This window comes from Bicyclus anynana, chromosome 20 (genome assembly GCF_947172395.1).
Source record: "Bicyclus anynana chromosome 20, ilBicAnyn1.1, whole genome shotgun sequence".
Lineage (NCBI taxonomy): Eukaryota > Metazoa > Arthropoda > Insecta > Lepidoptera > Nymphalidae > Bicyclus > Bicyclus anynana.
Genome location: NC_069102.1, coordinates 31,037 through 54,190, shown reverse-complemented (window position 1 = coordinate 54,190; position 23,154 = coordinate 31,037). Strand labels below are relative to the sequence as shown.

At 41.2% G+C, this 23,154-nt stretch overlaps 2 protein-coding genes across 2 annotated transcripts; one reads left to right on the top strand and one right to left on the bottom strand.

Annotated features, from left to right (window-relative positions):
* Positions 1-7,088: 7,088 nt before the first annotated feature.
* On the top strand, positions 7,089-19,463 carry LOC112046117 (cactin). The gene is made up of 12 exons (XM_052887673.1): positions 7,089-7,259; positions 7,437-7,602; positions 9,367-9,533; positions 10,790-11,027; positions 11,344-11,805; positions 12,367-12,490; positions 13,360-13,537; positions 14,243-14,436; positions 14,806-14,900; positions 16,116-16,297; positions 16,637-16,781; positions 18,910-19,463. Coding segments are annotated over exons 1-12 (2,142 nt in total). The 5' UTR covers positions 7,089-7,257; the 3' UTR covers positions 19,099-19,463.
* A 2,538-nt stretch (positions 19,464-22,001) lies between these two features.
* On the bottom strand, positions 22,002-22,973 carry LOC112046107 (NADH dehydrogenase [ubiquinone] iron-sulfur protein 3, mitochondrial). The gene has a single exon (XM_024082605.2). The coding sequence runs from the start codon at positions 22,851-22,853 to the stop codon at positions 22,056-22,058; it is 798 nt and encodes a 265-aa protein (XP_023938373.1). The 5' UTR covers positions 22,854-22,973; the 3' UTR covers positions 22,002-22,055.
* Between the last annotated feature and the right edge of the window lie 181 nt (positions 22,974-23,154).

Sequence of the window (23,154 nt, the reverse complement as noted above, 5' to 3'; positions counted from 1 at the left end):
ACATTTGAACACTGTATTTCACACGTATATTACTGAAAATTTTTTAAATTAAAATTTTCAATTTTAAAAGCGCGCTTCTCGATTCCCGCCAAAAATCGAATCTCACTTCACTCTCCTAATTATTTTCACAGAATGAGATTAAGAATACCAAGTGTATTATCTATGCAGAATAGGTACCCACAGAGTACTAGATACTATGTGAATACCACAAACGTCAAATGAAGATGAATACCCCAAAGCTAATTTGTGTGTGCCCCAAAGAGTAAATTAATCTATAGCTATTATTAATATAATCTATATATATAATTCTGTAATATTTTATAGCTGAAGAGTTTGTTTGTTTGTTTGTTTATTTGTTTGATTGAACGCGCTAATCTCAGGAACGGTCCGATTTGAAAAATTATTTCTGTGATAGCCCATTTATCGAGTAAGGCTTTAGGCTGGATGAGAGAGTGCCGTCTATACGGTACCTTAAGCTGAAGGTGCGGTTGGACAGAAAGCTATGTAGCAGGCGGACCATTTTAGATTGGCACGCTGAACCGGTTCAGTTTGACTATTAAGCCTTCGTGCTAGACTCGGTCAAACGCTTTGGCTACGTCAAAGAAAAGCGCCTCGGTGACGATAGGTTTGTAGAATTTATTAGAGCCGGTTAGGAATAGGGTGAAGGTCTCAGCTGACAAATCAGCGCTGAGAACCGCTTTTTGCTATGAACGTCTAATTCTGAGCTGTAAACGTACTTGTACCAAATCGTAAATCTATGGTAAACCCTATTATCTATGTATCTAAGGGTAAACCCTTTCTGTTTGATGTCACAGACAGTCATATAATATCTTAGATAGGGTGTACTGTTTGCTTAGCCGTTTATCTTTTTAGCCGTTTGTGGCTTAGACCATTAATAACTTTTGTATTTGGGTGCGAACCAAGTCCAGTTATTAATGGTCTAAGATTGTTTGTGACACTAAAAATTAATAAGATTCTTTTCTTTTTTTTATTTCGCTTAAATTAAGATAACCGGTAAATAATAAAAATTGGTTATTCTTAAAACAGACAAACCATTAATAAGAAATGGACTTGTTTCGCACCCAAATTCACCAACAAAAAAGTCTGTCGTTTTTTTGAGGGGGACGAGGTAAATTTACACATCGAAAACATCTAACGTGTATTATCTTCAATTGTCAATGTCAATTTAGGACAAAGTTTGTCCTCTGTGTTTGGCAGAAATTCAGAAAACCATTGACGTCTTTAGACATAAAGTGGAATCTAGTGTATATTGATATAATTTCTAGTCTATACATAGTGATCTGTGAGTGGAATTAGGAACTTCATTTGTTTTGTGGTCTGTGATTAGGAATTTTTGGAAAAGAACACAAAATATCTGCAGAAAAAAAGCGCGGGAAACTTTTGATTTGGCGGACGTGTTTTTGGCTTTCGATTATAAATAATTGTAAATAAGTGGATCAGTAGAGTGTAAAATAGTTGTTAGTAATTATTATTACTTATTTATATATAAAATTGTGTAAATATTATACATATTTGATTATTTGGTAAGTGTTTTTTCTATACTATGGGGGTCGATCCCCCAGACGATCCCGGCGGTCCGGGAACCGGCCCTGGACCTCCTTTAACGTTTACTAAAACACCTTCTGTAGCATATAATATTACCATTGAGGACTCGTCAATGGACACGGAGGATGGTCTTCTCCCTAAATCTGAAAGGAAACGTAGTAAACCCCGTAAAAGGTGCAGACATTGCAACTCTAAAAAACGTAAAAGTAAAGACGGAAAAGTATATGAGTGTAAATGTTCAGATGACTCCGATGATAAATCAGTTCCTATTGAAATAAATAACGAAAATAGTGAAAAAACTGACTTACCGACCTCCTTCCCTCCACAAAGTACAAAACCGCTAAACAGAAAATATGTGGAATCAGACTCAGGCCCTTTCACTGTTCACGTCCAAAAAATAACATCATCCCCAACGGACCCTGTTACTTTACACCCAATCCAATTTGGTAAAGATTTGAAAAAAATTAACATTAAGAACATTGTCAATGGTAGTTTAAAGCGTATTGGCAGAAATAGAGTTTCCATGGCTTTTACAAATTATAAAGATGCAAATTTATTCACTGAGAATTCTGTAATTGCTCTTTCTTATAAAGTTTTTATTCCTAGCTTCACTATTACAAGAGTTGGTATTGTAAAAGGTGTGCCCCAGGAATGGTCGGAGGAAGAAATTCAGGAAAATATCACTGTTCCTATAGGATGTGGCCAAATTATCAAGGTTAGGAGAATCAAAAAGAAAAATATAACTGATGGCAAAATTTCATTCTCCAACACCAACATGGTAGTACTGACTTTTGATGGACAAGTGCTACCTAAAAGGGTGTACATGTGTTACACAGCTCTCCCGGTAGAACTATATATTTTCCCCACAATACAGTGCTATAACTGCTGCAAATTTGGCCACACTAAAGTCCTCTGTAGATCAAAACCACGTTGTTTTAAATGTGGTAATGATCATACCTCAGAAACATGTTCAGTTATATATGAAAACTCTTGCTGTCTCCATTGCTCCGGTCGCCACTTTGCCACTAGTAAAGTGTGTCCGGAGTTCTCAAGACAGCAAAAGATTAAAATTTCAATGGCCCAGAGCTGTTTATCATATGCAGAAGCAGCCAAGATCCACCCTCCAACATCAAAATTGTATGCTGATGTAGCAGCTTCCTCTCCTCCCAAGTCCGATGAAAAACACCCTGCCTCTAGCTTTGGATCATATGAACCTATGGCATCTAACAGTTCTCATAAAAAAACTGTTTTCACTCAACGTCGTGCCCCTCCTAAACAAACCAGAGGGTATGACCGCTCCATGCATGAAACAATTAACAATGAATATAATAATCACAATTCTCAAATGCCTGATGGTTATGTTTTAAAACAGAGATCAAATACAATCCCTCAGCAATCTATTGCTGAAATAATTTTGGAACTTATCAAATTACTTTCAAATTCTAGTTGTTCATTTTCAAATACTAACTTTTTACCGTCCAACGTCGCCAATTCTTTACTGACAGCTTTAAACCAAAACTTTAATAATGATGGACCACAAAATCCTTCAGTGGAACTGTAGGAGTGCTGTTAGCAAAAAAACAGATATTATTTACTTATTAAATAAATATAAGCCTATGGCTATATGTCTCTCTGAGACATGGTTAAAATCAGAGTTTCCCTTTAGGATCTCTGGTTTTGTTACTGTAAGAAGTGATAGATTTGATGGGTTTGGTGGAGTGGCCATTCTCATTAAGAACACTTTTTCATATAAGATTTTTTCTCTCCCTCCTCTCAGTGATGGCATTAATGCCATTGCTGTGATTGTAAATAAAATTTGTATTATTTCTGTGTACATACCTCACCCTTCCACTTCCTTATATAATGAGTTTAGTCAATTATTATCTACTTTGCCTTGCCCATACTTAGTACTTGGGGATTTCAACTGTCAAAATCAATCATGGGGAAGTTTTAACACTAACTATTATGGTGAATTGATGACAGATATTTTAGATTCTCAAAATGTATGTATATTGAATGATGGGACTCCAACTCGACGCACTCGCCCTGGTGAAGGCCCTAGTGCTCCAGACTTGTCACTTTGCTCTCCAAGTTTAGCCTCTCTGATATCCTGGAGTGTACTTGACCACACTTATGGCAGTGATCATGCACCTATTGTACTTACTTTACCTATCTCTAGCCCTTATTCTAATCTACAATATAGTTCTAAACTAAAGCATAAACTGCCAGATAACTGGAATACATTTAAACATTATGTTGATCAAAAGATATCTAGTCTTCCTATTGTTAATGGTGGTAATGAAACAATATGTTCAAATGAGTTTACTAAAATTTTAATTGATGCTGCTAACACTTTATTTCCATTAAAAGGTAATAGACAGGGTAAAATTCCATTTCCTCCTTGGTGGGATCATGAGTGCACTATAGCCATCAAGCAACGGAAAGAGGCTGAAAAAAAATATTGTTCTGTGATGACTGCAGAGAACTTTGAAATATATACCCAAATAGCTCGTTCAACTAGCAAGCTTCTCAAAAAGAAGAAATTTGAGGGTTGGAGACGATTTTGCGAATCCATAAGTCCAGATATTTGCCCATCGTTAGTTTGGAGAAATATTAAAAGATTTAAGTCTGCTTTCTATTCATCTTCATCAGGTACCTTACCAATTGAGCTAGCCGATCAATTTATAGACAAGTTGGCTCCTCCATATGTTCCAAACTTTAATAATGCCCAGTGCTGTATTCCTTACTCTGTACCATGTAGTCATACAGACCTTAATGCCCCCTTTAGTTTATCCGAACTGAAAGGGGTGTTGTCTTATGTAAAAGACTCATCTCCAGGCGAAGACGGTATTACATACTCATTCTTGATTAACTGCAATGACGCTTCTTTGAACTATTATTTGTGTGTTATTAATGCAATTATGTTGTCTGGTAACATTCCATCTTCTTGGAAAACACAAATAATAGTTCCCATATTAAAACCTTATAAACCAGCCTCTGATGTTTCTTCTTTTCGTCCAATTGCCCTCTCTTCTGTTCTTGCCAAATTAGTTGAGCATCTTGTTAAAAATAGGTTAGAATTTTTCATTGAACATAATAATATTTTGACAGCTAATCAGCTGGGATTTAGAAAAGGTCGTAGCACCATAGACAATATTAGTATACTTGTTTCGGATATTAGGTTAGGATTCTCGAAGAATGAGGCAGTTCTTGCGGCCTTTCTTGACATTAGCTCAGCGTACGATAATGTGTTGATCTCTGTCTTACACAATAAATTACATGACCTCCATGTTCCCCAAATATTAATCAAATTTATCATCAATATGCTTTCTGAGAGATGTATTAAATTAGACCTACACAACGGTACTCAACTTTCAAGGCTGGTATGGAGAGGCCTACCACAGGGGTCGGTCCTTAGTCCATTGCTGTATAATGTATATACTTGTGACTTAGAGATATTTTTAAACACAAACGTAAACGTCTTGCAATACGCAGATGATCTCCTACTATATATCTCGGACAAGTGTATACAAAATGCAAGTAAATATTTATCGTCTTCCCTTTTTAAATTAAACAAATGGTTAAATCTCAATGGTCTGGAATTATCGGTTACTAAAAGTACTGTGGTTTTATTTTCTAGAAAGAGAGTCATTCCTGAGTTTAACGTACTTTATATGGATAATCCTATCCCTGTAAAATCTGAGGTAAAATTCTTGGGAGTTATTTTAGACTCCAAACTTACCGGAGTACCTCACTGTAACTATATTGTAACTAAATGTGAAAGAAACCTAAATATGATCAGGTGTTTAACTGGTGTCTGGTGGGGTGCTCATTCTGCATCCTTACGTCTTATTTATAATGCCTTAATTCGTAGCTTGCTAGATTACGCCACTTTTGTTCTACAGCCATGTAGTGCCGTAGCTCTTAGAAAATTAGATTGCGTACAAGCCAAAGCTTTAAGGATCATCCTTGGAGCTATGAAATCTAGTCCTATCAATGCTATGCAAATAGAGTGTGTTGAACCACCTTTATGTTTAAGACGACAATTTCTATCTGATAGGTATATATTTAAAGCTATGCAATTTTCATATCATCCTTTACGTAATAAACTTCAACTCCTTCTGGAATTTACAGACACTTGTTCGTATTGGTCCCATAAATCTCCCCCGTGTCTTATCAAAAGCTATCGAATATTTTGCTCCATACAAGCGCCGATGTATAGTACATATTGTTACCCTACTTTCGGTTTTAAATATAATGCATTAATAACCTCTCCGGATGTTAGAATCAATCCAGATATTCCAAGAAATCAATTTGAAGCTCCTCTGTTTGTAAACATATTAAAAGAAAATGAATTTAATGATTATCATTATATATATAGTGACGCTTCTAAGCATGCATCAGATGGTATAGTAGGAGTTGGAGTTTTTCATTTTCAATATAATATTGTTCAGAAAGTAAAACTTCCACCTGAATCATCTGTATTTACTGGAGAATGCCTTGGTTTGTTTAAATCTGTTGAATATATTCTTCTTGCTAAACTTAAGAAATCCATTATATTTACGGACTCTATGAGTGCTCTGCAAGCTCTATCTAGATGTCCTTTTAAGTCTGCTCAAATTCATCATATTATTTTAAAAATTAGAACACTTCTACTTACATGTAATGAAAAAGGCTATTCAGTGGTGTTTTCCTGGGTACCAGGTCACTCAGGCATTCCTGGAAATGAACGTGCTGATCAGCTTGCCAATGAGGCTATTTCATGCGGAGATATGTCAGACTATTGTAACTACGCCTATGATTTGTGTACACTGACAAAACGTTCACTTCAGGAGTCCTGGAAAGTGGCTTGGTCAATTTCCAGCCAATCGAGGGGCAAAGCCTTTGCTAGGATACAAAACTTTATTCCGACAAAGCCATGGTTCTCAAGTATAAAATTGAGCAGGAGGGTAACATGTATCTTGACGCGTATGCGTTTGGGCCACGTTTGCTCTCCTGTTCAACTTGCGAAATTTGGAATTGTGAGCAGTGATTTGTGCGAGTGTGGTGAAGTGGGTGACCTTAATCACATATTTTTATCATGTCCAAAATTTAATCGAGAATCATTTTACAAGGACCTTATTCTTTTCCACATCCCACTTCCTACTTCCGTTGACATCCTCTTGTCCTATGATAAACCTTGTATATATAAACTTTTTTCCTCTTTTATCCTAAGTAATGATATTCAGTTGTAAATGCTTTTAGATGTACAATTTTTTATGTAAATATATGTTTTATTGTATTGAAAATAAATGATTAGTATTTAATTGTAAATATTCGGTATAAGTATTCTATTTTATATTATTTCCTATCCTTTTCTGATCCTTTCTAAAATTCCCGTACCTTCAAAATTTCGAGTTTTATAATTAAACAAGTTTCCTCGTTTTAAATAAAAAAAAAAAAAAAAAAAAGCACTTGATACTGGCTCAATCGCTCGACGCGCGGAGCCATAGAACCAAGAAGAAGAAGAAGAAGAAGAAAATATCTGCAAAATTAAGTTATTGCTATTTTCTGTTTGTATTTACTTAACTATAATTCTAAAAATCTAAGAGTAGTTTATAATATTTATAATGAATAAATCGGAATTTATGAATATAACTTTATAGATTAATTAAGTAAATTGAAAAAGTAAAGTGAGTCAGATTTCAAAAAATGTAAGTACTGATTGCGAAATCATAAGAATTCTCATTGAGGTAACGTACAATGTACTTAAAGAAATAATAATAACTGAATATTTTTAGATTCATACACATAACAAAACATTATGAAATTGTATCGTTTATTGGTTGTAACCATGACATTAATGGCTTTGATTGTTTACCTTGTTTTAGGTCATCAAAACAATCAGTGAGTAGATATGATTCTCGAAGTAGATCTGTGGAACGATACAAGAAGTCTGGAGAGAGAAGTAAGGAGCGCAACCGGTCTAGGTCAAGGTCGGAGAGTAAGCACAAGTCTGCAAGCAGAGAGAGGAAATCAAAACATAAAAAACGCAAGGTAGGCTCCTTGACAACCATAAAAAGTCTTACAAATTCTGTATAATATTATAAAGAGGAATGCCCACCGGCCCATACAATGTCGGCTCAGCTAACCCAGGTATACCCCCGTATAAAAGTATATGCAGATAATAACATGATGTTTAAATAAAGGTCGGGTTCAATAATTGGCTAAATAAAAGTGTGTTTCTTGTAGCAAAATACATTTTTTTATCACTAGGGCAGAGTGTTCGACGGTGTACCAAAGTGGCGAAGTCAAATTGAAGCTGTATTATTTTTTTCTGTAACAAACTAGTTTAATAAGCATGAAAACAAACAAAGCAGTCATAAGTCAACGATCTTAGCCCCCTCATTGTGGACAAATTAAAGATGAATTAAAAATGTCATAATTTTTTTTTACTTTTTTGATAAAGTGATGATTTCATTATTAAAGTACAATTATCAAGATTATTTATTTTTTTATTTTTATAGGGTACCAACAGGTTATGACAATTAAAATTGAGTTTGACAAAAACATAGATTAGTGAAGTTGTTGTGTCATAGACCCACTTATAGGTTACCTCAACATGCGTAATTTAGTACTCCAATAGATACATAAAAAGAATTAAAAGAATAATAAATAGGTTCATTAGACTAAATTTGGGAGAAAACTGTTTTAGATTTGCGTTTGAAAATATAGATATGGATCTATCACACAATTACATTATGAACAGAATTAAACTAATATAACCATAAAAAGAAAAAAAAAAACAGTATAATATAAAGATAAAAATAACATTTAAGAGGTATCTCTTTTGTACTGAGTTAAAAAATATTTTTCTAGTTTATTTTTGAAAATAGGCAAAGTGTCACCAGCTATATCAATATTTACTTCCTTAGAAATAGTGTTATATGTGGAAATTATTCTATTTAATGGAGCTGAAGCGCCTAAATTTGTTTTGGAGTAACTAGTCCAGAAAGGCGTGAAATTTTTGACCCGACAATATGGTCTTGGTATTCTGAAAGAAATTCTAGAAAGTAAAGTGGATGCATCTACCGGTCCATTAAGTAATTTATATAAGAAACATAAATCTAACATCTTTCTACGATCCGAGAGAGCTAACAATTTGTAATGGTGTAATCTAGAGTTATAACTAATATTATTTTAGATATAAGTAACTTGTCAGGTGGTTAGGATAGGCCTGGGCTGGGGATGGGCATTCCCCTTTAGTTTGAATATTACATTACATTTATAAGAGATTAAACCAGTCTCTGAGCTGAGCTGTAGTAATAAGTTCCTAACTGTGCATGATAAATATAGGATAGACCAATTTGTAAATATTTGGTATTACAGCCTCCGTGGCACAGAAGTATTACAAGACAGAGACTTACAAGATGGAGGTCTTGGGTTTGATCCCCGGCTGGACCAATTGAGGTTTTCTTAATTGGTCCAGGTCTGGCTGGTGGGAGGCTTTGGCCGTTGCTAGTTACTACCCTACCGACAAAGATGTACCGCCAAGAGATTTAGCATTCCGATACGACATCACGTAGAAACCGAAAGGGGTGTGGATTTCATCCTCCTCCGAACAGATTAATCCAGAATTTGTCAAATTCACTCCCCAACGGGAGGTCCTACAGGAAATTCATGCAGACTTCTAAATAAAGTATTTACTGTAGATAGTATTCAAAATATTCCATTATTGTTCTTATTGAAATTTATGGGTTTAATTTTTTTCTTGCTAATTCTTGGCAAGAAAATTATTCTATTGATTTCATATTTTTTTAGAAAAAGAAGAAAAAATCACAAAGTTCATCGAGCAGTTCATCTAGTGACAGTGACGAGGAGGAGTTGAAGCTGCTGCAGAGGCTGGAGGCAGAGAGAGTGAGGCTGCGGGAGGAGAAGAAGAAACAGAAGGAGTTGTTGAAGGCCAATGAAACACCTGAGGAGAAGAGGTTAACTTTTCAAACTGTCAAGTTAACATTAGCATTGACAAAAAGTGCTTTAGACCACATGATTGACTACTCAGTCAAATTAGTCTAAGTTAGATGAGGACCTTCAGATACCCAGCTAAATCTATAATATTATAAAGCTGAAGAGTTTGTTTGTCTGATTGGTCTAATGTGAAAAATTCTTTCAGTGTTAGATAGCCTATTTATCGAGGAAGGCTATAGGCTATATAGTATCCCCGTATTCCTACGGGAACGAGAACCACGCGAGTAAAACCGCGCGGCGTCAGCTAGTATTTCTAACTTGTATTTTGGCATTGTAAAAGTTCGACTAAAAAAAAAGTAAAGTGAAAGACGTAGGAAAAATAACAAAGAGGTTGAAATGAAACTGGGCAGGACACATAACAAGAAAATCAAATGACGATTGGAGTAGCATAACAACATCGTGGTGCCCAAGGGAGGAAAAAAGAAAAAGAGGCAGACCAATTAGTAGATGGAAAGACGATCTGATTGCCTTTGAAGGGACATACTGGACCCGATCAGCAATGGAAAGGACACAATGGAAGAGGAAGGGGGAGGCCTTTGCCCAGCAGTGGGATGAAATTTAACTGTAAAGCATGTAATAAATATTATGTAATAAATTTAGATTGTAAAGGCTTAAATAAATAAATAAATAAATAAAAAGTTGTCCTAATGGTCAATACTAAGTCCTTATTTACATGAGTTTTTTTAACAGATGTAATAAAAAGCATTCAAATATAGTATGAAGTTAAATGAAGGTCTATTTCCAACGCCCAAAATTGAAAATGCAACATTGCTCTAAAAAAAGCATCTTGTTTAAAAAATGCTGTTGAGTGAACATATACTTGGGCATGCATTTGTTTTGTTTGAATGCATTTTTAACATCCATTAAAAAAGCTCTCGTGTGAATGGGGGCTTACATGTGGTATGGGTGCCCACGACCCACGTCTATTAAAATTTGAGGACAAATACCAATTTCTTGCAAATGTTTTTTCTTAAATATTGTAGAAAATTAAATCTCCAACGACCTAAGTTTAAAAGTTTTTTTACATGGTAAATCTATTTTGACATAGTGGGCGGTAAGTTAACCTAAGTTTTTTAACACTTTTCGTAACTCATCACCAGTTTGCTCAAGTCGAGCATGCGTGATGAAGTTTTACTTTAAAGATATTGTATATAAAATAAAATGAAACTACTTTAGGGCAATGCAACATAATACAAGTCTGTCTGTCCGTGAGTAGGGCCCGGCGCCTGGCGGAGAAGCAGCAGAAGGAGCGCAAGAGGCGCGAGCGCATGGGCTGGGACACGGAGTACCAGTGCTACACCAACCAGGACAACCCCTTCGGCGACTCGGCGCTCACGCACACCTTCGTGTGGTCCAAGAAGCTGGCCAAGGAGGGCGTGCGCAGCGTCTCGCACGACGAGCTGGAGGCGCTCAACCGACAGAAGCAGCTGGAGAACAAGATCGAGCTGGAGAAGGTGACTACAGCGGCTCGTAGCTCGCTCCTGTGGAGTGCGACAGTTGTTAAGGATTTAGACCACGTGTTTCGACTTTCTCTGCTTTGGGTCAGAGGCATTGTCAAAATAAGCTGATACCACACATCATGTGTATATCATCACCCAAAACTTAAGCATGCATATAGTGCCATTCTTGCTACCTTCTGAAAATTATTTTTTTTACTTTAAACAAGACTAATCTAGTCTAGTCTTTTTTTAATGTATGTTAAAATATAAAAAAAAGTCGATAATGAATAATTACAAATGAATCATCGCTCGGCGGGGTCGGCGGGGGCAGGTGAAGCAGCGGCGCCTGGAGCGCGAGGCGGAGCGCGCGGCGCGCGAGGCGGAGGCGGCGGCGGCGGCGCGCGCGCGCGAGGCGGCGCAGTTCCACAGCTGGGCGCGCCACGAGGACGCCTTCCACCTGCACCAGGCGCGCCTGCGCAGCCAGATCCGCATCCGCGACGGCCGCGCCAAGCCCGTCGACCTGCTGGCGTGGTACGTCAGCTCGGAGCAGTGCGTGGACGCGCTGGAGATGCACGAGCCCTACACGTACCTCAACGGGCTGCACGCGCAGGACCTGGAGGACCTGCTGGAGGACATCGCCGTGTACAAGGAGCTGGAGCAGCACGCCAACCAGCCCTACTGGGAGGACGTGCAGACCATCGTGGCGGACGAGCTGGGCAAGCTGCGGCGCCTGCGCGCGCCCGGCGTGCGGCGCGACGGCGTGCACGAGGCCGTGGCCGAGGACGTCACGCAGGTGAGTCCCGCCCGCCGCTCGCACGGCCTCCGGTGACAGAGTCACATCGTGGCGGACGAGCTGCGGCGCCTGCGCGACGGCGTGCACGAGGCCGTGGCCGAGGACGTCACGCAGGTGAGTCCCGCCCGCCGCTCGCACGTCGTCCGGTGATAAAGTCACATCGTGGCGGACGAGCTGCGGCGCCTGCGCGACGGCGTGCACGAGGCCGTGGCCGAGGACGTCACGCGGGTGTGTCCCGCCCGCCGCTCGCACGTCCTCCGGTGACAGAGTCACATCGTGGCGGACGAACTGGGCGAGCTGCGGCGCCTGCGCGACGGCGTGCACGAGGCCGTGGTCCAGGACGTCACGCAGGTGAGTCCCGCCCGCCGCTCGCACGTCCTCCGGTGACAGAGTGACATCGTGGCGTGCACGAGGCCGTGGCCGAGGACGTCACGCAGGTGAGTCCCGCCCGCCGCTCGCACGTCCTCCGGTGACAGATCACTACAGACTTGACCTGTCAAAAGTGCTTGTAAACTAAGCCTTGAAATAACTAATTTTTTAACTTTAGAATGTTGTGGTCAGATCTTCAAGGGCAAGACGGGCGCGCAGCTGGAAGAGCTGCAGACGCAGATCGAGCAGAAGATCAGCGGCAAGAAGGACGGCGTGGACGTGCCCTACTGGGAGAGCCTGCTCAGCCAGCTCAAAGGTGCTTCATAAATACTTGATGAATTTCTGTTGATTTGTAATTGAGATAGTATGTTTACATACTTGGGTGCAAACATTTAATATGCGTGACCTGATGGTCAAATACACATTTCCGAAACTAGATGATTCGAAATCCATAATAATAACCGTAACACTTTTGTTAATCACTAGTTTTGCTTGGATGCCATTAAGTATCACTTTAAAACTAAACTGCCGCGTGCTCTTCTACAGTTTGTCCGTTGACAGCGGTGACATAAGTTAGAAGAATTCTCGAAATGCTTATGAAAGAATCGAATGCCGGTGAAAAATTAATTCTACGATATTGCTGATAACAATGTATAAAGTACAAACTTGTAAACAAACTTGTAGATGTAATAATATGCTCTCGACCGAATTTTTTGACCACGGCGGCCAATCTCATGTTAAGATTAATCATGTACGTAGGAGAGGTTATAGTGAACAAGTGTGCAAGCTCACACTCTCTACCCTCACTCTCACAGTCCGATGGGCCGGCAGACCGACACGACCGGTGAGCGATCAGGCGCAGGACCGACGGCTTTGCGTGCACTCCGAGGCCTGAGGCCGAGGGGGGGTGTACTATCACCGCCAACTTCCCAACTCCAGGCTGCTATTAAGGTTTTTCTTGTAAGAAAAATCACAATTACGTTTTATTTTGTTGGCCCGATCTGGGTTTCGCCTGGGATACCCTGGACCTCATTATCTGTGGCCGAACCAGCTTGTAAGTACATCACGAAGGACCTTATGTAAGTAATAAGGTCCTTCGTAACAGTATGAATGATATTCGTTAGTGGTCACACAGAGTACAAATAGTCAGTAGCCGTTGACGTTGTCGCTAACCGTCCTGTGCAGCGCACATGGCGCGCGCGCGCCTGCGCGACCGCCACCAGGAGAACCTGCGCCGCAAGCTGCAGCTGCTGAAGCGCGAGCAGGGCGTGCAGCCCGCCGACAGCGCCGACAGGGCTGACAACGCCGACAACACCGACAACACCGACAACGCCGACAAGGCCGACAACGCTGACGACGCGCAGTGAGTGTTTAACCCTATAGCTTGGCAAGTTCGTTGATGACACTCCCATAATATGCGGGCGACGGGGGACGAACGATTGCGCGGGTGTGAGGTGATGCGCGCGGAGCAGAAGCTGGAAGTCGTGGGCAGTCACTGTCGATGACAACTCGTATTTAATAACCTACGGCTGTCAGAACAAAACGCCAGTGCCAGTTTATATTACACAGTACAAAATGATACCATCACCTACCACTAAACATCACCTTTCACAATGCTCGGCACCCTAGAAACATGACTTGGTTATGTTTGTTTATATTTTGATACAATTTGTTTGGTTTGGTTTAGTTAAGAATGTCATCATCATCCGTATCAGTCGGTGGACCAAGGCCTCTATTATTCCAAACAAAACAGTCTCGAGCCGCCAGCACCCAGCGGCTCCCCGCAAGCCGCGTGTTGTCCTCGGTCCATCTAGTAAACCAACGCTGCGCTTTCCGGTGCGGACTCGGACTCCCGACGTCCAGTGTCTCTCCGAACTGTGTGTCCATTGGCACTTTAGCCTCGCGACTCGCTGAGTGACTGTCGGTGACTTTGAATGTTCTTATTTGATTCGATCTCGCAGATAAACTCCAAGCATAGCAAGCTTCTAGGAATATGAATTCTCTAAATTGGCTCAGTTGTAACTTAGAGCGAGGTTGCAAGTCACTAGAAGAGTTTATTTGTTTGAAGGAGCTCGTCACCGACGACGCACAGGCCGCCGACTCCCGGCGCGGAGGCGAAGCGCGAGGCGGATGACGGTCGCGACGCGGACGACGTTCGCGACGCCGACGACGGTCGCGACGCCGACGACGGCTCGGAGGAGGAGGCGTGGGGCGCGGCGCAGTACGCGGCCGGGAACTACTCGCCCGTGTACCTGGGGCCCGGTAAGTGTGCACGCCCCTTCTCATCTTGTGTATTGTATGCGACATACGTGTCTGCTTGTCGCCGATAGCTTAATGGTTGTTTGCGGAACCGTCCTAGTCAGTGGGATGGACTTGCCGCAGCATTCAAATAGTAATGTGTGTTGCAAACGCGAAAGTTTGGAAGGATGTTTGTTGCTCTTTCACGCAAAAACTACTGAGCCGATGGAGCTGAATATGCGATGGAGATAGATTAAATATGCTAGGTTAATATATACAGAGTGCTAAGGAGTATTCCTCAACCGAACTGCATAACTAAAAAATAAAGTAATTCAAATGATTCCGACTATCTGTGTGACACACGCCTTTATCTACCTAACACACCGCCTGCAGCGGCGCTGGAGGCCGGCACGCTGCTGACGGAGGCGGCGGACGACGCGCAGCGCCTCGCCTACCTGCGCGCGCGCCTGCACGCCGCGCAGCGAGCCGTGAGTGACACGTGAAGATATTACTTTTTAAATATGTTTCTGACAACACGAGCCAAAATGCCTGTCGGCCATGACTATATTTCAACTGTTTCATGACGTCACTATAATAAGTCCCGTACGAACGTTTGAAAAAAATATTAGTTAACACAATTAGTTCGACAAACCAGAAGCGTGGTTCTACAGACATATTTGACGGCCTCCGTGGCGCTGTGGTGTGCGCGGTGGATGGACAAGACGGAGGTCCTGGGTTCGATCCCCGGCTTGAGGATTGCTCAATTGGTCCAGGTCTTCTGGTGGGAGACTTCGGCTGTGGCCAGTCACCACCCTACTGACCAAGTCGTACCGCCAAGCGATTTAGCGTCTTCATCCTCCTTCTGATAAATTAGCCCGCTTCCATCTTAGATTGTAGTCAAGAGCTAACTTGTAAAGAATAAAAAAAAACAAAGTGCCAGGCGACTGTCATCATTTTAAAAACACGTTCATCGTGCATCGTGTAGCATTCTGCTACTTCAACATAAGCGGCCCACTCGCCAGACCGAGGGAGGCCGCGCGGCCATGGTCCATTCCCACTTACCTTACCAGGCGATAGACGTCCACAGCTGGACATAGGCTTCTTGCATGGACCTCCGAGCACGGTCTCGAGCCGCCAGTATCCAGCGGCTCCCTGCTACCCGCTTGATATCCTCGGTTCACCTAGTGGGGGGTCGACACTGCGCTTTCCGGTGCGAGGTCGCCATTCCAGCACCTTCGTACCCCAACGTTCATCGGCTTTTCGAACTATGTACCTCGCCCATTGTCGCTTCAGTTTCGCGACTCGCTGAGCTATGTCAGTGACTTTGGTTCTTCTGCGGATTTCCTCATTTCTGATTCGATCACGCAGAGAAACCCCAAGCATAGCTCGCTCCATCGCCCGCTGAGTACTTTGAGCCTTTTTATGAGGGTTCCGGTTACTGCTGCCACAGCCGGGAACAGCGGGGCCACCGGGGACTAGGGGCTGTTGAGTTTTGTTGTAGTTCAGAATAAGGAAAATTACCCATAAATGACCACGCCGGACATGCGGGTTGGTCATTGGTAGGACTGGATTTTTCCGCACCAGTGTTCCTGTCTGACATTTTCCACTCACCCTGGTATAAATTAAATTCCTAAGTTTTGAGCTGGTGTTGTTTGTTGATGTTTGACTTTGTGCGAGGTAAGCACAAGTGGCGGTGTGCGCAGACGCAGGCGGAGGCGCCGGGCGCGGACCGCTCCACCGGCGCGCTGACGGCGGCGGCGCGGCGCGCCATGGAGTCGGCCGGCGACGGCGCCGCGGCGCAGTTCAGCGTGGAGCAGCCGCTGCCCGACCAGCCGTGCCTGTGGGCCGACAAGTACCGGCCGCGCAAGCCGCGCTACTTCAACAGGTACATCACTTCTGAAATACTGATATAACACCTACATGATTTTCAAATTAAGTTTTCTACGAAATCCTTAACTTTTATTAATTAACATCGATGTATTTCGAACCCTTATTCCATGACATGAGTCAACTACCCTATTAAAAAACCACCAACGCACACCGCGTCGTCCGTGGGAATCGCACCTTTGTGCAGGCAGTCCCCACACTCCTTATTATAAAGTAGTATTCGACTTTGCTTTGAGGTGTATTTAAAATATCTTTTATCTCTTCGAAAAGAATTTTATTAAAACGTTGTTGAAATTTGACTACATGCAGTGATTGAGTTGTTTATTTGCATTGGCAGAGTGCACACGGGCTTCGAGTGGAACAAGTACAACCAGACGCACTACGACATGGACAACCCGCCGCCCAAGATCGTGCAGGGGTACAAGTTCAACATCTTCTACCCCGACCTCATCGACAAGAGCGACACGCCCGAGTTCTCGCTGGTTAGTGCCCTCGGCATCGTCATCGTCGTCATCATCGTCGGCCAGCCTCCTCCATGTAGTCTTTGTCATATTCTTAATTGGTCCAGGTCTGGCTGGTGGGAGGCTTTGGCCGTGGCTAGTTACCACCCTACCGACAAAGACGTACCGCCAAGCGATTTAGCGTTCCGGTACGATGTCGTGTAGAAACCGAAAGGGGTGTGGATTTTCATCCTCCTCCTAACAAGTAAGCCCGCTTCCACCTTAGATTGCATCCATCACTTACCATCAGGTGAGATTGTAATCAAGGGCTAACTTGCATAGAATAAAAAAAAATACGAGCCAAAACGCTATCGGCCATAATGGACTATATTTCAAGTGTTTCATGACGTCTTTCACGACGTCAACTAATCCTTTATCAAACGGAGAGTTGGACAAAAATATTTGTTATCAATTAGTTTGACGTTTATACCAAGTAACATTGTGACGTCACAAAATGGACGACGGCGTTTTTGACGCTTGAAAAATTTGAAAAATACATGATTTTTAAATTAAGTTTTTTAACTTTTGTTAATTGATATCGATATATTTCGGACACTTATTTCATGTATATGTGACCGTTAGATTGTAAAATACGTTGGTTTATAATATCACTCGCAATATAATCTGCCGTCATATTGTGAACTGAAAATACTGATTACAATTTAACGTGTTATTTTTCGGTATATTATAATCTATCGGAAGTGAAACCGTTAAATCAGGATAAATTTACCATAGAGTTAATACAAAAATTTTACAGCGGGCATAATAAAAATAGTAAAAAATTACAATGGACAAATCAAAGAAAAAAGAAAAAGTAAGAAAATTCCATCGCCATCGCGTTTCCTAGTTTTTTTAAACACTTAATTTTAAACACTGTTCTTCCATTAGTAATATGTTGTTATTGTTAATTATAAGTATAATTTAATCAAATCTAAAGTTAGGTTAGGTTAGAACATGACAATTCGGGTGCATTTGGTCAGATCTTTGGGTATAATAAATAAATATGTGATGTCACAATTCTTGAAGTATTTTATTAGTCTGACATGTGTTTAATTCCTAACTCTATGGAGACAGAACGGTCTGCTGTAAGCCCGACCAATCAGGGGCTCGTTCGGACAGTTGACTGTAGTGTTGTAATGTCTGGCATACTATATTCTTTGGTTATTACTAAGTGAGGGTGAGTAAATAAATCAGTTAGCATCCGACCGCTGTGTTTCATTGACGTACATTACACTGGCGACGAGGATGGGATTTTTAATTATTTGGATCACGCGTGCTTAAAGTTCTTAATTAAAATGCCTTACGGTAAAATTGAACCGTTTGATCTTTATTCCGGGAAGTGGTCATTGTATGTTCGTCGAGTGGAACAGTTTATATTTCTTAATGACATTCAAAGTACAGACAAAGTAGCCACGTTGATTACGTTAGTGGGTGATCGTACATACAATTTAATGTGTGATTTGTGCGCGCCGACTAAACCGGAGGAAAAGACGTTCGACGAGTTGGTGAAAATCGTGAAGAATCATCTGGAACCTCAACGTTCAATTTACGTGGAGCGAGAAATATTTCGACAACGAAAACAAAATGTTGAGGAGTCCATACTCGAATTTTTACAAAATTTGAAACATTTGGCGACCGACTGTAATTTTGGACAAAATCTTGAAGAGAACCTGTGTGAGCAGTTTTTAACTGGGTTGCGAAATTCGGAGATTAAAGCCAGATTATTAATGGAGAAGAATTTAACATATAAGAAGGCGGTGGAGCTAGCTCTCGGTTTAGAAGCCGCGGAGAAGCATGTAGACAGAGTCAGCGGCCGCAACAGTATGGGCGGTGCTTATTCTGGAGGCCCCGGCGAGATATTCTTTAATTTAGAATTTAGAAACGTTTAAGAATTGCAATTTAACGGTTTCACTTCCGATAGATTATAATATATAGAAAAATAACGTTAAATTATAATCAGTATTTTCAGTTCACAATATGACGGCAAATTATAATATCACGAGTGAGATTACAAACTAACGTATTTTACAATTTAACGGTAACATAAATATACATACGAAATTAATATTGTATATATTAAATTTGACACGAGTCTTGTACCCTGTCGCAGAAGCCGTGCCCCGACAACCCCGAGTTCGCCGTGCTGCGCTTCCACGCGGGCCCGCCCTACGAGGACATCGCGTTCAAGATCGTGAGCCGCGAGTGGGAGTACTCGTACAAGCGCGGCTTCCGCTGCCACTTCCACAACAACATCTTCCAGCTGTGGTTCCACTTCAAGCGCTACCGGTACCGCCGCTGAGACGTCGCGCGTCCCAATATACAGAACAATATACATCATACAAACAAGATCGTGAGCCGCGAGTGGGAGTACTCGTACGAGCGCGGCTTCTGCTGCCACTTCCACAACAACATCTTCCAGCTGTGGTTCCACTTCAAGCGCTACCGGTACCGCCGCTGAGACGTCGCGCGTCCCAATATACAGAACAATATACATCATACAAACAAGATCGTGAGCCGCGAGTGGGAGTACTCGTACAAGCGCGGCTTCTGCTGCCACTTCCACAACAACATCTTCCAGCTGTGGTTCCACTTCAAGCGCTACCGGTACCGCCGCTGAGACGTCGCGCGTCCCAATATACAGAACAATATACATCATACAAACAAGATCGTGAGCCGCGAGTGGGAGTACTCGTACAAGCGCGGCTTCTGCTGCCACTTCCACAACAACATCTTCCAGCTGTGGTTCCACTTCAAGCGCTACCGGTACCGCCGCTGAGACGTCGCGCGTCCCAATATACAGAACAATATACATCATACAAACAAGATCGTGAGCCGCGAGTGGGAGTACTCGTACAAGCGCGGCTTCTGCTGCCACTTCCACAACAACATCTTCCAGCTGTGGTTCCACTTCAAGCGCTACCGGTACCGCCGCTGAGACGTCGCGCGTCCCAATATACAGAACAATATACATCATACAAACAAGATCGTGAGCCGCGAGTGGGAGTACTCGTACGAGCGCGGCTTCTGCTGCCACTTCCACAACAACATCTTCCAGCTGTGGTTCCACTTCAAGCGCTACCGGTACCGCCGCTGAGACGTCGCGCGTCCCAATATACAGAACAATATACATCATACAAACAAAACCATGCTGTGGGTTTTTTATTCATCACATGTACGCATAATCCCGTATATTCCCGTATTACTGTAAGGTGTTTTTTTTTTAAACTAGTTATTTAAGTTAATTACTTGAAAAAATATTATAATTACGAGTAGGTATAATATGTCGTACATAAATACCGCTAGTTTATAATATATCTTGCGAGATTATGAACTGTTGATAATTGGGATCCACAATATACTTACTGCTTTCAATTTAACGTGTTATTATTGGTTAAATTGAAAAGGTTTTTTTATCAGTATGTGCACAAATAAAAAAATACCTAACCTAGCCTAATTTAATGGTTGGTTTCTGAGCCACTCAAATTCCAGTTCTTAGGAGTATATATGGAGTGCACCGAGTGCACAATATACAATATTTTGTATATAATGTTTATGTGTACTCTCTACCTATACTCTAATATATAGAGGTTATCAAAATCAAAATCAAAAATCATTTATTTCAAGTAGGCTCAGTTTACAAGCACTTTTGACACGTCAGTTGACTATTTGTAAAGATTCTACCACCGGTTCGGAAGGCAGGTTCTGCTGAGAAGATACCGGCAAGAAACTCAACAGTTGCTCTTTTGAAAAAGTCATACAGTATTATAATTTACAATTAATAACAATTACTGTTTACATTTCTTATAGTTTTACTTTCTGTGTGAAGGTGGAAGCTGATCCAACGGCCTCCAAGCATCTTTATCATTAAGGAACTCATCAATGTTGTAGTACCCTCGACTAAGTAAATGTTTTTTAACACATTGCTTAAAGCTATGCATTGGCAGGTCCATCACAGTCTTGGGGATCTTATTATAGAAGAGTACACCCAAACCTACAAAAGATTTTTTTACTCTTTGGAGACGATATGCAGAAATAACTAATTTATGCCCGTGTCTAGTAAGACGTGGGTTTAAATCTCCTTTTCGTTTGTACAAATTAATATTTTGTCTTACATATACTATACTGTTATATATATATTGACAGGCTACTGTTAGTATACCTATTTCTTTAAACTTTTGACAAAGGGACTCGCGTGATTTTAATTGATATATTGCTCGAATTGCTCTTTTTTGAAGTACAAATATAGATTGTATATCTGCAGCCTTGCCCCACAATAAAATACCGTAAGACATTACGCTGTGAAAGTACGCAAAATAAACAAGCCTAGCTGTATCAACATCAGTAAACTGTCTTATTTTTCTCACGGCAAATGCCGCTGAGCTAAGTTTACCAGACAGTTTTTCTATATGAGCACCCCACTGAAGTTTACAATCCAAGGTCACTCCCAGGAAAACTGTGGAACTCTCCATTTCCAGTGTTTCACCATCGATCATTATAGACTTATCTAATTTTTTAACATTTGGCAATGAAAACTCAATACATTTAGTTTTCTTGGCATTCAAAAGTAGATTATTTGCAGTGAACCAATTATGTTTGTATGTTGTTAAGTAGGTACTTTAGAACTACTGGTTTGATTTTAAAAGTTCCATAGGGTATATAATAAAGTGGTATTATGTACATAAGCCAAGTTATCACAGTTTTTGTCACACAGGTTGGACCCAAACTACTCTTATATTTTAATTAGATATATTTTGCAAACTATTGCATATGCTTAATTGAAAGTTTAGTATGCTGGCTTTATGTAGGTACGGTACATTAGGTAGGTAGAGCTAGAGTTGAAACTCCGTAAAATCTCTGTCGGTGTGTATAGTTTGTGCATTTAATCTATGGGACCTTACACTGCTTGTGGCCTGAGTCCTGACACACACTTGGCCGGTTTTTGTTTTTATAATATTTTTTTACCCATCCCAAAAAAGTGCACAACCCTGCTTATGAAGCCTTCAAAAATCAAATAAAGACAATAACATTGATCTATGATAAATGACCACCAAGAACAAACTACAGTTTCACTGTCAATGCAACGCTACTTTTATTGATAACTGTTGAAGAGGAAAAGGAATACAGCACTATGCATCTTGTAATAACAATAATCAGTAAGTGTTTTGTTTGATAGTTCAAATGGAAATCTATTAATACAAAATAAATATTCTATATTATATTTCATTAACATAGATAATAAAATATATCACAATATTTCTACGGCTTCTTGGGTTGATCTTCCCCTGGGTTCACTACTTCCTCTGAGGCAGGATTGCCTCTGAAGTTGGGGAACTGTTCCCACGGGGCACTCAGCTCAAAGCGCCGGAACTCCTGTGCCAGCTCCAGGGGTTCCACGACCACGCGTTTCTGCTCGTCGTCGTAGCGCAACTCTACGTAACCACTGAGCGGAAAGTCCTTCCGGAATGGATGCCCCTCGAATCCATAATCAGTCAGAATTCTCCTCAAATCTGGATGGTTAGCAAAGAACACCCCAAACATGTCCCAGATTTCCCTCTCATACCAGTTGGCCGCTTTGAATACTTCGCACGCAGAGTCGATAGGCGTCAGCTCGTCTGTGTAGGTCTTCACCCTAATTCTGGAATTATAGCGCAACGACAATATATTATAGATGATTTCGAATCTGTGGGGCCTGTTGGGCACGTCCATGCCCGCGATGTCGACCAGGTTGGCGAACTGTGCGCTGTGGTGATCTTTCAGGAACTGCAGCACGGGGATGACTCCGTCTGGAGGAATCAAAACTTCCAGTTCATTGCCCGCCGTGATTTGTACCTTCTGTACGTATTTAGGCATACATTCTGCGATATATTTGCCAAAGTCAATCAACTGAGATTTCTGCAAAGGGTCTAATTTGGCTACTGTCGGTCTGGTTTCCAATTGTGCTGCTTGATCGGTTTTCGTGGCCACTCGCTGCAGACCACATAATTGATTATTATTTAATACACTACACCTCAAGTTGCGACCGGCAACCAGAGTGCGTTTTAAGAAAAAAGACATTGTTATTTGTTTCTCCTTCTATCCCCTTACGTAATTTTCTGGTTTCTATATTAAAATTAACTTAGTATTTGATTTACATTTGACCACATTTGACATTGACCACAAATGTCAAGAAGGACCACAGTCCACAAACTTCAAATGAATGAAATTTTGAAATTGAATTGAAAAAAATTGAAATTGACCAAAGAATATTATTTTATTCCGAGGAGAAGAAGTGACTCTACATAGATGAAAACATTGGATATAGCAGCGTTATTATTTCCCCATACGAATATTTTTAACCGACTTCCAAAAAGGAGGA

Excerpts from the sequence above, each read along its gene's own strand:
- LOC112046117 (XM_052887673.1), top strand. Across the intron at positions 13,538-14,242 it reads GACAACGCTGACGACGCGCA|GAGCTCGTCACCGACGACGC; the intron begins GTGAGTGTTTAA and ends ATTTGTTTGAAG. Across the intron at positions 16,782-18,909 it reads ACACGCCCGAGTTCTCGCTG|AAGCCGTGCCCCGACAACCC; the intron begins GTTAGTGCCCTC and ends ACCCTGTCGCAG.
- LOC112046107 (XM_024082605.2), bottom strand. The coding sequence starts at position 22,853 with ATGTCTTTTTTCTTAAAACGCACTCTGGTTGCCGGTCGCAACTTGAGG.